This window comes from Camellia sinensis, chromosome 3 (genome assembly GCF_055761805.1).
Source record: "Camellia sinensis isolate YWXY chromosome 3, ASM5576180v1, whole genome shotgun sequence".
Taxonomy (NCBI): Eukaryota; Viridiplantae; Streptophyta; class Magnoliopsida; order Ericales; family Theaceae; genus Camellia; species Camellia sinensis.
Genome location: NC_138963.1, coordinates 8,364,799 through 8,377,092, shown reverse-complemented (window position 1 = coordinate 8,377,092; position 12,294 = coordinate 8,364,799). Strand labels below are relative to the sequence as shown.

At 34.8% G+C, this 12,294-nt stretch overlaps 1 protein-coding gene across 1 annotated transcript; it reads right to left on the bottom strand.

Moving 5' to 3' along the window:
- Positions 1-3,610: 3,610 nt before the first annotated feature.
- Positions 3,611-11,946, bottom strand: LOC114299877 (protein SCAR2). The gene is made up of 9 exons (XM_028244707.2): positions 11,479-11,946; positions 10,033-10,196; positions 9,598-9,721; positions 9,365-9,494; positions 8,714-8,775; positions 4,729-8,605; positions 4,548-4,634; positions 4,309-4,413; positions 3,611-4,118 (listed from the first exon to the last, which is right to left on the bottom strand). The coding sequence occupies exons 1-9, from the start codon at positions 11,631-11,633 to the stop codon at positions 4,062-4,064; spliced, it is 4,761 nt and encodes a 1,586-aa protein (XP_028100508.2). The 5' UTR covers positions 11,634-11,946; the 3' UTR covers positions 3,611-4,061.
- Positions 11,947-12,294: the final 348 nt, after the last annotated feature.

The window sequence follows — 12,294 nt, the reverse complement described above, 5'->3', positions numbered from 1 at the left end:
GCAAAAAAGGATGCGTGGTAGTCCCCCACGGGCCGAACAGCACCTCCAATTCAATACCCGAAAAACAGGAAATCATATCCCAAGTACCCTTTCCGCACGCTATCCACCTATTTCCTCACCGTACCGCCTATTTCCCCCAATATTCTCTTATACACTAATTTATACAATTTTTTAATACACATTTTTTTATATAAAAAGTCAAAAAATTATCACAAACAATCATATTTTTTCCTCAACTTTTTAGTCCAAAAAGTCAAAAAGTGCACTTATTTAGGATACCTCAAATAAAAGTTACTAACGTGAGAAATCACTTATCAAAATATGCTTAGGCTATGTATGATTTGATTTTTAGAATATTTTTTAAAAAATTAAAAAATAATTTGGTTAAAAAATAAAAAATAAAAAATAATTATCATTTTTATATAATTTTTATTTTTCAAGGGGTTAGAAATATTTTTTTACAAATTAAATTGAAACAGTCATATGTGTGTATATATATATTACATGCCCAAAAGTTAAAATGATAATTATTTTTTATTTTTTATTTCTTAACCAAATTAATTTTTAATTTTTTAAAAAAAAATTCTAAAAATCAAACCATACACAGCCTAAAAATCTTTTGATAAGTCATTTCTTACATTAATAACTTATTTAATTATTTATTAATTTTACCACATTTTTACCATCTGAGGCCTGTTTGGTAACCATTTCGTTTTTAATTTTTAATTTATATTTACAAAAATTTTAAAAACTGTCATAAAAACTTGTTTGATAATTTTTTTAGCTTATAAATTGTTGTTTCAGTTTGTAAATTTGAGAAAAAAACGTAAATTCAAAAAATGAGTTTACATTGGTTTTTAAACATAAATTTGAAAATTTTACTAACAAAACTTTTTTTCAATTAATTTTTTTTTCAAATAATCTTTTTTTAAATATTTTTTTTTTCAAATAATTTTTTTCCCAATTAATTTTTTTTCCAACTAATACTAAGAGCATCTCCAATGGAGCTCTTAAAACACTTGACAAAGCTATAATTTAGCAATAGTGATAAAAAGTGGGTCTTCAATGGTTTGCTATTTTACTTGCCAAAGATGGCATATGCCATATCTGTCCTCAAATTTGGCAAGTAAAATAGCAACTGCCAAACATGTCACATTAGCAAATTTGAACATATTTATAACTCCAAATTCAGTTGAAAAAACAAAGACCAAGTAATTTTTCAAATTTAATTTTTCTATTTAATTTTTCAAATTGAATTATATTTAATTTTTTTTCTAATTTTTCTAATTTTTTTTATTTTTTATATTTGTCTAGTCGGGAATAATATAAATATATAATTTTTTTACAAATAGTTAAAAAAAAGATCATAAAAGACAAAAAATAAACAAAAATAAAATCACAAAAAAATCTATATCCAAACAACACCTACAAACTATGAGGGAAAGTTGGTTGAAAATTGCCAAAATAGCAAGTGACCATTGGAGCACCATTGCTATAATTTGGCAAAATAACACTATTATTGTCAAATTATAGCAATAACAATGGTATTATAGCAACAACCATTGGAGATGCTTTAACCGATGGAGCAATTGGTAATGCTACTTTAAACCTTAGAGAGGGGATTAAACCTTAGAGAGGGGATTGTAATTTCTAAAATGTGAGGGGTGTCAATATAATTTACCCAGTGATGGCAAGATTGGTATTTAAAAAAATTGAATTACTGAGGGGGAATCTGTAATGAAACTTTAAACCTCAGGGAGGGAGATGTAATTTCGATAAGGTGAGGGGGAACTGTAATAAATATAAATCTCAGAGGGTGTCAGTGTAATTTATCCTTTTATTTTTTATGTCTTAACCAAATTAATTTTTAATTTTTAAAAAAAAAATCTAAAAATCAAACCATACATAGCTTAAGAATCTTTTGGTAAGTCATTTCTTATGTTAATAACTTATTTAATTATTTGTTAATTTTATGACATTTTTACCATTTGAAACCTGTTTAGTAACTATTTCGTTTTCAATTTTCAATTTATATTTACAAAAAATTTTAAAATTGTCATAAAAACTTTTTTGATAATTTTTTTAGTTTATAAATGGTTGTCTCAGTTTGTAAATTTGAGGAAAAAACGTAAATTCAAAAAATGAATTTACATTGGTTTTAAACAGAAATTTAAAAATTTTACTAATAAAAAAAAATTTCAATTAACTTTTTTTTTAATGAATTTTTTTTTCAACTAATACTAATCGAGAAGGCAATTGGTAATGCTACTTTAAATCTTAGGGAGGGGATTATAATTTCAAAAATGTGAGGGGTGTCAATGTAATTTACCCAGTGAGGGAAAAATTAGTGTATAAAAAAATTAAATTGCTGAAGAGAGAATCTGTAATGAAACTTTAAACATCAGGGAGGGAGATATAATTTTCAAAAAACGAGGGAGAAAATTATAATAAATATAAATCTCAGGAGTGTCAGTGTAATTTATCCTAAATGTAAGTAGTTTGATGTTTAATTAAATATATATATATATATATATTATATAGTACATTCTTGTTTAAGGGCAACACAAAAGCTTCAAATCCAAACATAATCTTTTGGTCTCTTATTGTTAAGAAAAATGTTGGGAGCACTAATTAGTGCTCCCACTAATTAGGTGGCAGTGAGTCCCACCATTAATGATGTGATGTTTTGGTCTTAGAGTTGTATTTTTTTTTTTTTACTTTTTTAATGCATTAGTGCTATTAGTGGTGATGTTTTTAGTGGGATGAATCATTGTTGTATTGTTAATCTTATAAACTAGTGTTACTTGTAAAGATGACATGCAATACTGAATTTTTGATCTGTGAAATAGTACCTACTACAATGATATGACAACAACGCAACTGTTCATCCATGAGTAACAATAATTTATAAAATTTATACATGTTTGCATTTTTTTTCACAGCTAGAATTACATCATTTGGTGTAGTATTAGTAAAAATCCAGCTTTTGCCTATGACAACCAAGCAATTGAATGCTCTTTATCCTCCATTCTCACCATAAAATAAAAAATAAAAGGATAAATTACAAATACACCTCCTAAAATTTGTTTAAAATACAAATTGCTCCTTATAATTTAAAAAATTATAAATACCTCCCTATTAGAATTTTTTTATTTAATAGAATTAATTGAAAAAGTAAAATTTCTAACTGTTCACCTGTGTAATAATAAAATTATCTAAATTATTAATTGAAATAAAATTTTCACATTATTAAAAACTGTTAATTAACTTCATGATTTATTAATAAAAGAACCTATTTGTTATGAAATTAAAAACTTTTAAGGGACATAATGTAATTTCTAGAACCATAAAGAATAATTTGTAATTTAAGTAAATCCCAAGAGTGTGTTTGTAATATACCCAAAATAAAAAGGCACAAATATTAACTGATTCAAGCTTTATTAGGCGAAGCCACTGCACATTTGACACGGGCCTCCAAAATCAGCTGCACCAGCCCCTTAACTATAATAACTGAAAAATACGAGAAATATATACAAAGACGTGCCAATAGGCTCAATCATAGAATGCAGAACACATCCAATCAGGGTAAATATGTTCAAGAGATGTACAATTTGCAAAACCAAGGGAACATTGACTAGAAAAAAGCATTCAAGTATATAGAATCCAAGCTACAACAATGCTGATATACTAGTTACAAAAAATGCATACAACATGCATTACAAATGAAATAGCGTGACACCCCCAATCCAATATATACCCGCCTAAATCTACATAGAAATTGAACAATAAAGCGCTTGCACGCTACACCTCAACTTTCACTCGTATATCACGTAGGTAACCCCCACAAATTTCTGTGGGCAGGACACAACCACTAATAACTACATCTGCGAGAGACAGAGAAGAAATATCATACATGGAGAATCGGAGATACAGTAGAGCAGGAAAAGAATACAGCATATTGGAGACCAAAGAGCCAAAATGCCTGAGCATTTGGCTTCAAGAAACACAATACACATCATCGTAATTATCTCAATGCAAAAGCATCCCTAGAAAATAATTTTTTATGAATCACTCCAGCTATCCTCATCATCATCTTCATCATCACTTCCAGCAAATGCCTAGTTCAAAATATCGTCAGTTTCAGTATCTCAGTAGAACACATCCTAATCATAGTTGTCAAATCAAGATAAGAATTGTGTATCATTTTTTTATTTTTTTGAATCACATTGTATCGTATCATGTAATTGTAATGTCTGCGCATGATATATATATATATATATATAGAGAGAGAGAGAGAGAGAGAGAGACCTGGCGAATAGCATTAGCTTTCTCCAAAATGGCAGCAACTTTTAAATTGGTATTAGGACCCTGAATGCTGGGTCTTGCCAAGGTTGCAGGTTTCAAGTTGAAAGACTGAAGGAACCAAGATCAAATACCGTTGGCAGCACAAACAAATTATGTACATGTAAACATGTTAATTTAAACAATGCGGTAGAAAGGAACATGCTATTGTAAGTGGAACAGTGGAAAAAAAATATTCACTTTACCTTGGTTCGTATTTGTTCCAGTAGTGAATCTCTTTCATCAGCCTTCTGTCCAATCTGAGGCCGAACCCGTTCCGTTACCTTCTTCATCTGCACGACTCACCATTAGAAAGCATTTACTGTAGTAAATCTTATGCACATTAACGAGCTGACAAAAGTGATACCTGAAAGAAACCATCATTACCTTGCTTTTGTCATGGGCAGCGACAGCATCAATGAGAGGCTTTGGAGGTCTTGGAAGCTTCATCGGCCTATTTCCATTTGGCTTTCCATCTTCAAAAGGTGGAAGTGGAACACATGCACCCATTGACCAATCAGTTTGTCCTTCCGAAGTTGAAAAAACATGCTGGGGCTGGTCATCCTGCACAACCGGTTTCCCATCAGAAATTACAGAGGTACTCTGAAGCTTCTCATCCTCCAAACTTGTTTCTGGTGCTGATTGATGCAGAGGCTGAACCAGTTTTTCCGGCAAAGACCCGGAAGCATACGTAAAAACTATATCTCCAACATTGGTCACTGGTGAGAATGGATTCACACTAGGCTGTGCTGTTTCTCCCTCAGAAGTGAGGAAACCATGTTCTGAACTTTCACTATATATTGTTGGCAGCTTTAAGAATGGGTTTGTGGTTTGTGTTCTAATTGAAGATGAGAAATCGTCTTCACTATTTCTGTGATTAACCATGGTTGGCACTTGCAATGACGATGTATCGTAATGCACCATATAACCCACTAAGTTGTTACAACCATGTTGAGAATTCTCATCTTTTAAAGTTGAGATTGGCAAAAATGGGTTTGAAGGTTGAATAATTTCTCCCTCTATTGCTGGATGACACAATTGAGTTTTTGCATCAGCTGTAGATGGCAATATTGGTGGAAAGGAACCCGGATTATGTCCTACAAAATCTCTCTCTGAAGCTAGGGAAGCATTTTGGACCTTCCCTAACCTCCACTGCATTGGAGGAAGAGGTGGCAATGGAGGCATCTCATCCAAATTGATTTGAGATACCTCAGGAAGCAGGCCAGAATCCTTGGCTTGCTCAGAGACATCAAGTTGTGGAAAGAACTCCGACACAGGAGGTTGTGCTGCACAAAATTCGGACGAAGCATCAGTGTATCTTTCCTGGTCCAGGTAATTTGGAGATTGTATTTGATCCACCAGAGAAAATGGCTTGGAGCTTGCTTTGTCTGCATGCCAATATTCTACATCAAATTGATCATCTTGTAAGTCAATCTTTTGTTCCAAAGGAGTTGTTAGCTCTGCACTATGATGGGTAGGTGAAGATGCAGCATCTTCTGCTTTCTCAACAACATGAATCTGAAGGGCAGATTTTGATTCTGAATCTTGCTCACCCCATGATTCCACATCAAATTGATCATCTTGTAACTCAACCTTTTGTTCCAATGGAGTTCTTAGCTCTGCATTATGATGGATAGGTAAAGATACAGTGTCTTCTGCAATCTCAATAGCATTAATCTTCTGGGCAGATTTTGACGCTGAGTCTTGATCATGTTGATCTGAAGACAATGGGACTGTCGTAGCATCAGCAATATGCATTTTTAGTTCTGCATTATGATGGGTAGGTGAAGATACAGTATCTTCTGCAATCTCAATAGCATTAATCTTCTGGGCAGATTTTGACTCTGAATCTTGGTCATGTAGATCTGAAGACAATGGGACTGTGGTAGCATCAGCAATATGCATTTTTAGCTCTGCATTATGATGGGTAGGTGAAGATACAGTATCTTCTGCAATCTCAATAGCATTAACCTTCTGGGCAGATTTTGACTCTGAATCTTGGTCATGTTGATCTGAAGACAATGGGACTGTGGTAGCATCAGCAATATGCAAACTGTTTCTGGATGTTGCAACCTTAGAAGAGTCAATAACACTATTGAGGAATTCTGAATTAGAATCATCACAAGAAACTGTATTGCACAAAACAGAGTCCAAATTTGATGAAGCAACTGCCTGTTGATCCACCTCCTTTTCTGTGCAAGATTCTTGAAGATGCTCTGGGGAACATGCCTTGTTGATTTCCATACTATTCTGATGTAAATCCTCAAGAATAGTAATAGATTCTTCTTGCAATTTTGTGGGACTGGAAGTGTAAGACTTGCTGTCGTCTTCATTATCATCACAATGTGAGCCAACAACAGCAGTAGCCACAATCACAACTTCGGAATGAACAGTTTCAGTTACTACATCATCTAAATGCACATTGGGAACTGGTGGAGGATCTGGAGAGCTTTGAAAATCAGGTGAAAATTTAAGGCTGCTATCATCCTTTCCAATGATATCCATGTCAGTGGAGAATCCACCCGATTCTTCACAATCTGCTGCATTGGAAGCTGCATCAAAATTTTTCTCTCTAGAATATGAAAAACCCACTTCTGCTGAATCAAGTTCATGTGGGGAAATATTTTCTGATATTCCTAGGAACTGCTGCTTTGTAAAGCTAGTAGCCTCTAGATTATCCACCGTCGGAGTTGAGCTAATTGCTTTCTCCTCGGGCATTGGAGGAGCATCATCTACTTTAGAAACTATGCCATCAGGCTTCATATCAGGATGACAAGTTTCCAGTTCTGGGAAGGCTGAATCAAGATGCTGCTCTTCTGCATGTGAAGCAACTGAATGTGGTGAGTCAATCTGAATGTCAACCGAAATTTCGGGACATTCATCTTCTGCGTATTCTGCTTGAAGTAAATCATCTACCAAACTTTCATTACTATTCTTTCCATGAGCAGCTGGCTCCAAGATGTTTGAAAGTTGCTGTGAAGCATGAGATAATGTGTGTGGATCCTCATCATCAAACTCATCCGCATGATGGTGTTCAGAAGACAGCTCAGGGGGGAAATCATCTCGCGTTTGGGAAGGACTATCAGAGAGATTAGATGTGCAGGGTAAATTTTCTCCCAGATATGCTGTATTCTCTTCCAGATTACTATATTTTGTATTAAGTTCATTATTGGAAGATATTTCATCCAATTCCGGTTCCACTGATGAACATTCCATCAAACTTTTTACTGGATCTACAGGTACAAGCATAGGAGTTGAATCAGCATGACAGGAAATAGAGGATGGTTCTGCAAATTCAGGCCTGTAACTTGGGATATTGGCTTCCTCATTGCAAACACCATCACAGACCATGTGCTTTGGAGCTTGGGTCAATGGACTCTCCTCATTGACAGTATGCCTGTCAGATGCCATGTTAACAATCTCAAATTCACAAATTTCAGTAGATTGGAGAGCTTTGGCTGAAACATCCCCATCAGATAGCATATTCTCAGTCGAATTGCTTAGAGAATCAGAAAATGAAAAACTAAATAGTCCTTTTTTGGATGAGCTGTTTCCATCATCTGTTGCAGTGGAGTTTCCTATTGATTGAGAATCTGAAAAATGAGCTTGAATGTCCCGCTGTTCTTCATTTGCATCAGAATCTATCCCCTGATTTTCAACATTCAAGAAATGCAGATCATTCTTGGCTTTACACTCAGTGTCGGTTTCCATCTCTGAATCCATGGTAGTAAGGGCATCCATATAATTGTCTACCTCACTTGCAATATCATCAGATTGGTAACCATCTACACTGCCTTCTATTTTCCTTCCCCCGTCAACTGCTATTTCCTTTTCATCTACATCTTCATGAAGTGTGGACAGAACATTATCTGCTTCAGAAATAAGGTTCAGTCCAGGCACTTCGGAAATTCCATACTTGACCTCCTCACTCAGCTCATCGATGGTTGGTTTTCGTCCTGTCTCCTCAACATCAGGAGATGAACATGGGTGCGCTAATTCTTTATCAGGACTAACTGTACTGATTTCAAGAACTTCAATCCCGGATTCACCAGTAATATTGGATGGCAATTTTAAGGGCGACAAGTTAACAGAGATTTCACGAACATTACTATCAGGTGTAGGACTCTTCAAGAATTGTTCCATGTAACTTTTCCCGGTTTTTGAGCCAAATGGAAATCCATTCAGCCTCCTCTTCAGTTTCACACGACGTGCAGGGTCATTGATATGATTCTCAACACTCTCTTCCAAAAATAACTGATGCAGTCTGCATTATCATGCAATGAATCACCAATTGATAGTTTACACCTAAAAACAGGCACAGTAAAACAACCAAAGAAAAACTCATGCACCAATATGGAATTAAAGGTCTCACTTGGCATTTGATGTTGTTAGAACCTCCGGGGTTCCTCCATTCCTCCAGTGTGATCCTTTCTTCTGCCAAAAATAAAGAATAAGTGTAAATCTTAAACGTTGTCAAAAATTTTAACATGACATAAACCCAACGTGTGTCTATGAAGTGCCCCCAACGTGTCCTGCAAAAAAATAATAATTAAAAAAAATTGGCATGCTACTTGGCATGCCACACCATGGGCACGCGTGTCCGTGCGACAACAGGACCATTCAGCATATCTCAATAGCTAAACTATAAATAAACAGAATTAAAACTAGAATGACAGTTAAATTAATTTTTTAAGAAACAAACACCAAAATTTAAAAATCAAAAGGGGTGAAGCAAAAATTTGCATCAACACTAAAAGTACATGGCAATGCAGCTGTCTGAGGTCTATCATTGAACAAAAGTCCCAAAGACAGTTTCGGAGGCCAATAGCTAACACTTTACAGTGTTAACCATACAGGTCTAGTACAATCATTTCAAGGACTCCCCATCCACAAACATTAATGTGAAGGCATGTATTGTCATGTGCAAGTGTTTTTTTCCCCACATATGTAGATGGGGCCTAGATTGCAGAATTGAATCAGAAAATTCTGCAGCAAAATTAGAACATAATTCTCATTGATTTACCTTAGCTTTGCGGATTTTCTTTTCCCTCTGAACTTTTGCATTTGTCATTCCAGAGGATGATGAGTCCACTTTAAAGAACGAAGGATCAGTGTAGCGCTTCAAACATGCACCAGCACCCGCAACATCAAACCTATTAGAAGCCATGTAAATTGAGTAAGATTTTTGTTCCATAAGTGGGATATGCCTTTACTAAATGTGAAACATCCTTGGTAATCTGTGTCAATAAGTCATACTTGTCTAGAAGGAATAACTGAGGTGGACCCCGGCATTCTTCATAGGAGTCCATAACAAATCGAGGTAGATCTCCCTGTGTGATCAGACTCTGGTCCATACGTAGATTAGGATGCCAGTCAACACCTGCAATAACATTACACATTCACATTACTATGATCATGTCATATAAGGCCTTTCTGGTTGGACTCCAGACATGAGAGCTCTCATTCAGTGTATTCATTTAATATTCTCAAAGAATAACAGTTCAAGGATTGCTATATGCAGAGTGTAATGCTAGGCAGTTTAATTGACATAAAAATAAAATCCTAAGTTGATGGGTTGAATATTCTTGGATGCAACAAAATGACCATGAGCCAGAAAAATAATCAATTTGAGCTTGCCTCCAAGGACACAAGGTTTCAAATTGAGCAGTTATGTTAGGAGAGAATTCTAACCAGTATTGTAAAAGAAAGATGAATGATTGGTCTGGGAGAGAAATGCCTTCTCGATTGAGGGAAATTCTGCCTCAAGCTGTTGGACACGAACCATTAAACCATGGCCTCTTGCAGAAGTAGCCATCACTTCTTCATGCAAGTCATGAAATATCTCGGCAGCAAACCTTCCGAAATCACAAGAAACAAGCAATCATAAAGATTCCTCATGTAAAAAATTATAAATGATAAGTACAAGAAACTGTAATTCCAGTGGATAGTGAGTTGTGACAACAAAATTAGGGTCACAGTAAAGAATCAATGATCCCCCAAGAAGAGGCAAGCTTTTTTTTATATTACCTCGATGATAAGACTTTTTATACAAAAAGTTGAGACATCATAGATCATGTTCTTGCTTCGACATACAGCTAGCTAATCACATATTTGAAAATGCCGTAACAATGACAAAATATTTTTCCAACATATTGCAGGAACAACAGTAATCCCCAAGCTCATGCAATGTTAACACTTAACAGCATATCTTGCATCTTGCATACCTCAAAAAAAAATTATGCAATAAATACTGCAACATCTATGATACCATAATACAAAATCACGATTCCCATGTGGAGTTCAAAAGTATAGCACTTCTCCGGCTATGCCAGTCAAGTGGCTCATCCAAGCTCATTTGCCTATTACGCGAAAAATGCTCTCAAGTCTAGCTTTACAACTTGTTTACTTTAAGGTGCCAAACAAGAACAACCTCATGATTGCTTCAGTAAACTCATCTCTAACCAGCTTAGTAGGTTTGAAGTTCCTACATTAAAGGACTTGAAGAAGGGGGTTGAACTCATAAGACACTAGGACTGCTAACATACCATGCTAGTTGAGTAAAAATACAAGGAAAATGGCTGCAATAAGATTCAAGATGACAATGACATGGTTCTGGTGCAGTCATATCTAATTAAATGCATATCTGACAACTATAAACTCATCTACTTGTATGCAAAAAATAAATTATATGACAATGAAATGCAAGAATCCAGACCACCAAAAACAGATTCTTGATTTCCAAGGTTGAACTCAGAAAAATTCCGTGCTCTTATTCTTTAATTTCTTCAAATTCCAATCTGAATTTTTTTGTGGGTATTTTTCCAGATCAATTCTACTACTTAACATGCTCCTTTGGTTTCATGCAATCACCCAATTAAGCTATTACCCAAATTAACAACCAATTTAAACTTTCATTCTCTCGTGTTAAATCTTCAATCCAACCACAAACCCAAACAAAACCGATTCCAACAGATCTCAGACCCAAAATTCCCAATTCACAAACATTTGTTCACCGGAATTGTACAATAGTCAGCAAAGAAACCCAAATTGAGGCACTATTTGCACATAAATTAATCCAAATTCAAAACTCAAACGCAACTCAAAGTAGAAGAGAGAAGAAGAAAGAGGAAAACTCACTCAGCTAGGTCGCCGAGCTGACGCAAGACGCCAACGAGACCGGCCATGGCCACACCTTCAAGGAGAGCTTCAGGATCATCCTTATCGGCGGCTCGGTACAGCTCTGGATCAGCCAAGCTGTATTCATTCCTTATCTGATACCGAGGCAATGGCATTCTCTTCGTCCTCCGATCAATTACAAAAGCCCTAATTCTTCAGCTAACTATCGTCTCTCTCTGTCTCTTCTTCTTCTTCAACCTCTACCTTACATTTTCCAGCAGAAAAATCTATACATATACGAATTTACAGATTCATATTATATTGAGAGAGAGAGAGAGAGAGAGAGAGAGAGAATGTAGAAATAGAGAATTGTTGTTTATTGGGTCTGGTAGCGGTTGCAATGAATATACATAACACCACTGTGAGTCCTGTGACAGAGAGAGAAAGAGAGAGAGAGAGAGAGGGATAGTCGAGGTGAGGTGAGGTGAGGGAGGAAAAATTATTTAGGAGTTGTTTTAGATAATTTAAATAAGTGTATTTTTTTGATTTTTTATAAAATATGAGTTGGGTTTGGGTTGAATTTAAAGTGATGGGTGAGAGAGATGACGTGACTTAAATAAGATAATATGACTTAAATAGAATAGTGACTTTTTGACTTTTTTTAAAGATTCCAAACCAACCCTTACTTGGTCCATCGTCGTCATGTTATTTTTACACATTTTAGCTTGCTTGGTTTTATTTTTACAAAAAAAAACTTTTTAAAAAATTTTATTATTTTTTGTGTTTTTTTATTTTTACTCAAATTTTTTAATGTTTTAAGTAATTTTTTTTACTTTT

Bases quoted from the DNA above. Each gene is read 5' to 3' on its own strand.
- LOC114299877 (XM_028244707.2), bottom strand. From the start codon at position 11,633: ATGCCATTGCCTCGGTATCAGATAAGGAATGAATACAGCTTGGCTGAT. The intron at 8,606-8,713 runs GTGAGACCTTTA...ATGATAATGCAG, and splicing joins CTAACAACATCAAATGCCAA to ACTGCATCAGTTATTTTTGG. The intron at 4,635-4,728 runs GTAATGATGGTT...TGAGTCGTGCAG, and splicing joins CTGCCCATGACAAAAGCAAG to ATGAAGAAGGTAACGGAACG.